At 42.8% G+C, this 4125-nt stretch overlaps 1 protein-coding gene across 1 annotated transcript; it reads right to left on the reverse strand.

The window, feature by feature from the left end:
* Positions 1 to 592: 592 nt before the first annotated feature.
* LOC127852608 (location of vulva defective 1-like) lies at positions 593 to 2322 on the reverse strand. Its single transcript, XM_052386560.1, has 2 exons — positions 1437 to 2322; positions 593 to 1302 (listed from the first exon to the last, which is right to left on the reverse strand). Exons 1-2 carry the CDS (start codon positions 2320 to 2322, stop codon positions 593 to 595), a joined length of 1596 nt encoding a protein of 531 aa, XP_052242520.1.
* Between the last annotated feature and the right edge of the window lie 1803 nt (positions 2323 to 4125).

The raw sequence follows: 4125 nt of genomic DNA on the forward strand, positions 1-4125 counted from the left end.
TTTATCACTGCCGTGTCAGTATCTTGAACCAATCCGTGAACTACAGTACAGTCTCTTCCACATCGATATCAGAGACAGTTGAGTAGGTGTGATTCTCTTCTCCATTATAATACAATCCAGAGCTTCTTAAAGCTTCATAGTTAGGGATATTCAAGTAGTCCCCTCTTATTTCCGTTGACATATGAACTTTCTTTTTATCATTCCGATATCTGTAATATTAAAATATGATGATAGTTTAGCACTAGTGTTAATCAGATGAAGTAGCGTATGGTATACATTTAATTTAATTAAAACAAAATAATTATCGCGTTTAGTAATGCTAAATTTTGTAAAAACGCTGTCAATACCTGATAAGTAAAATGACCAAAGCGATGATGACAGCAAATTGTATCGCGACAACGCCCATCCTACGGCCAGCGCAGCAACTGAAAAATTCACAGAAGACAATTTAATTTGAATCGATAAAAGAATGACATAACATTTGGTATCTAAATAATGCACATCAAAAATACAACTTACTATACGATGATGGGGCAGCATTTTGGCAATCGATTGTTTTTGTGTCATCCGCTGTTGAAGGTTCACTAGATGTTTAGATAGATGTATACACGTCATTGGTTGTAGTCGTTTCCGTGGGTGTTTCGTAGTCGTTAGTCGTGGAGTAAAGGTTTCCTAAAGTAGTTTCCGTTAATGTATAAATGTCAGTTGTTGCAGTGCTTTCCGAGGGTGCAACGCCTTCGGTGAATGTGGAGTAAGGGGTTTCTGTGACAGTTTCGGTTGATGTATAAACGTCATTGGTTGAAGTGCTCACCGAGGGTGCCACGTCATCGGTGGATGTGAAGTAAGGGGTTTCTGTGACAGTTTCGGTTGATGTATAAAAGTCATTGGTTGAAGTGCTCACCGAGGGTGCCACGTCTTCGGTGGATGTAGAGTAAGGGGTTTCTGTAACAGTTTCGGTTGATTTATAAAGGTCATTGGTTGAAGTGCTTTTCGAAGGTGCCACGTCTTCGGTGGATGTGGAGTAAGGGGTTTCTGTAACAGTTGCGGTTGATGCATTAAAGTCATTGGTTGAAGTGCTTTCTGAGGGTGCCACGTCTTCGGTGGATGTGGAGTAAGGGGTTTCTGTAACAGTTTCGGTTGATGTATAAAAGTCATTGGTTGAAGTGCTCACCGAGGGTGCCACGTCTTCGGTGGATGTGGAGTAAGGGGTTTCTGTGACAGTTACGGTTGTTGTATAAAAGTCATTGGTTGAAAAGCTTTCCGAGGGTGCCACGTCTTCGGTGGATGTGGAGTAAGGGGTTTCTGTAACAGATTGGTTGATGTATAAAAGTCATTGGTTGAAGTGCTCACCGAGGGTGCCACGTCTTCGGTGGATTTGGAGTAAGGAGTTTCTGTAACAGTTTCGGTTGATGTATAAAAGGCATTTGTTGAAGTGCTTTCCGAGGGTGCCACGTCTTCGGTGGATGAAGAGTAAGGGGTTTCAGTGACGGTTTCGGTTGATGTATAAAAGTCATTGGTTGAAGTGCTTTCCGAGGGTGCCACGTCTTCGGTGGATGTGGAGTAAGTGGTTTCTGTGATAGTTTCGGTTGATGTATAAAAGTCATTGGTTAAAGTGCTTTCCAAGGGTGCCACGTCTTTGGTGGATGTCGAGTAAGGGGTTTTTGTAACAGTTTTGGTTGATGTATAAAAGTCATTGGTTGGAGTGCTCACCGAGGGTACCACGCCTTCGGTGGATGTGGAGTAAGGGGTTGCTGTAACAGTTTCGGTTGATGTATAAACGTCATTGGTTGAAGTGCTTTCCAAGGTTGCCACGTCTACGGTGGATGTGGAGTAAGGGGTTTCTGTAACAGTTTTGGTTGATGTATAATAGTCATTGGTTGAAGTGCTCACCGAGGGTGCCACGTCTTCGGTGGATTTGGAGTAAGGGGTTTCTGTAACAGTTTCGGTTGAAGTATAAAAGTCATCGGTTGAAGTGCTTTCCGAGGGTGCCACGTCTTCGGTGGATGTTGAGTAAGGAGTTTCTGTAACAGTTGCGGTTGATGTATAAAAGTCATTTGTTGAAGTGCTTTCCGAAGGTGCCACGTCTTCGGTGGATGTGGAGTAAGGGGTTTCTGTAACAGTTTCGGTTGATTTATAAAAGTCATTGGTTGAAGTGCTATCCGAAGGTGCCACGTCTTCGGTGGATGTGGAGTAAGGGGTTTCTGTAACAGTTGCGGTTGATGTATAAACGTCATTTGTTGAAGTGCTTTCCGAGGGTGCCACGTCTTCGGTGGATGTGGAGTAAGGGGTCTCTGTACAGTTTTGGTTGATGTATAAAGTCATTGGTTGAAGTGCTCACCGAGGGTGCCACGTCTTCGGTGGATGTGGAGTAAGGGGTTTCTGTGACAGTTTCGGTTGATGTATAAAAGTCATTGGTTGAAGTGCTTTCCGAGGTTGCCACGTTTTCGGTGGATGTGGAGTAAGGCGTTTCTGTAACAGTTTCGGTTGATGTATAAAAGTCATTGGTTGAAGTGCTCACCGAGGGTGCCACGTCTTCGGTGGATGTGGAATAAGGTGTTTCTGTGACAGTTTCGGTTGATGTATAAAAGTCATTGGTTGAAAAGCTTTCCGAGGGTGCCACGTCTTCGGTTGATGTGGAGTAAGGGGTTTCTGTAACAGTTTCGGTTGATGTAGAAAAGTCATTGGTTGAAGTGCTTTCCGAGGGTGCCACGTCTTCGGTGGATGTGGAGTAAGGGGTTTCTGTAACAGTTTCGGTTGATTTATAAAAGTCATTGGTTGAAGTGCTTGCCGAGGGTGTCACGTCTTCGGTGGATGTGGAGTAAGGGGTTTCTGTAACAGTTTCGGTTGATGTATAAAAGTCATTGCTTGAAGTGCTTTCCGAGGGTGCCACGACTTCGGTGGATGTGGAATAAGGGGTTTCTGTGACAGTTTCGGTTGAGGTATAAAAGTCATTGGTTGAAGTGCTTTCCGTGGGGTCACGTCTTCGGTGGATGTGGAATAAGGGGTTTCTGTAACAGTTTCGGTTGATGTATAAAAGTCTTTGGTTGAAGTGCTTACCGAGGGTACCACGTCTTCGGTGGATGTGGAGTAAGGCTTTTCTGTAACAGTTTCGGTTGATGTATAAAAGTGATTGGTTGAAGTGCTTTCCGAGGGTGCCACGTCTTCGATGGATGTGGAGTAAGGGTTTTCTGTAACAGTTTCGGTTGATGTATTAAAGTCACTGGTTGAAGTGCTTTCCGAGGGTGCTACGTCTTCGGTGGATGTGGAGTAAGGGGTTTCTGTAACAGTTTCGGTTGATGTATCAAAGTCATTGGTTGAAGTGTTTTCCGAGGGTGCCACGTCTTCGGCTGATGTGGAGTAAGGGGTCTCTGTAACAGTTTCGGTTGATGTATAAAAGTCATTGGTTGAAGTGCTTTCCGAGGGTGTCACGTCTTCGGTGGATGTGGAGTAAGGGGTTTCTGTAACAGTTTCGGTTGATGTATAAACGTCATCCGTTGAAGTGGTTTCTGTGTGTATATTGTTGTCTGTTGACAGGGAGAAAAGGGTTTCGGTTGATGTATAATGGTCATAGGTTGTAGTGCTTTCCGAGGATGTCATGTCTTCGCTAGTCGTTGAGTAAAGGGTTCCTGAAATAGTTTCGGTTGAAGTGGTTTCCGTTGATATATCATCTTGGAAAACGGTACATGTGTCCGTGATTGTAACGGTACTTGTGTCCGTGATTGTAACGGTACTTATGTCCGTGATTGTAACGTATTCAGTGGATATCAGGCATTCGGTTTTTGTTGTGGTGGTTTTTACAGCCATGATATAAGCAATGAATAGAACTGTAGTTAGTATATCCTTTAATGACATGATTCTTACTTCCGAATTTGTAGAAACTCGCAATCTTATGTTTCCAATGAGTATGCACTTCCTAAATTAAAACTAACTGCATATGTTTGAAAACATACACAAACATGGCAAGTAATCCAATAAAAAGCTATAAAAGTTAAAACAGTCACTTTGTTCCAACTCTATACTTTCTATCGACACCTTAAGGTAGTATTGTAAAACTTACAACTTCAATAATATAGATTACACAATCGACGTTTCTCGTTTCTTAAATTTTGAAATTACTTATGAACA

The sequence above is a fragment of the Dreissena polymorpha genome, chromosome 12 (assembly GCF_020536995.1).
Source record: "Dreissena polymorpha isolate Duluth1 chromosome 12, UMN_Dpol_1.0, whole genome shotgun sequence".
In the NCBI taxonomy this organism is placed as follows: domain Eukaryota; kingdom Metazoa; phylum Mollusca; class Bivalvia; order Myida; family Dreissenidae; genus Dreissena; species Dreissena polymorpha.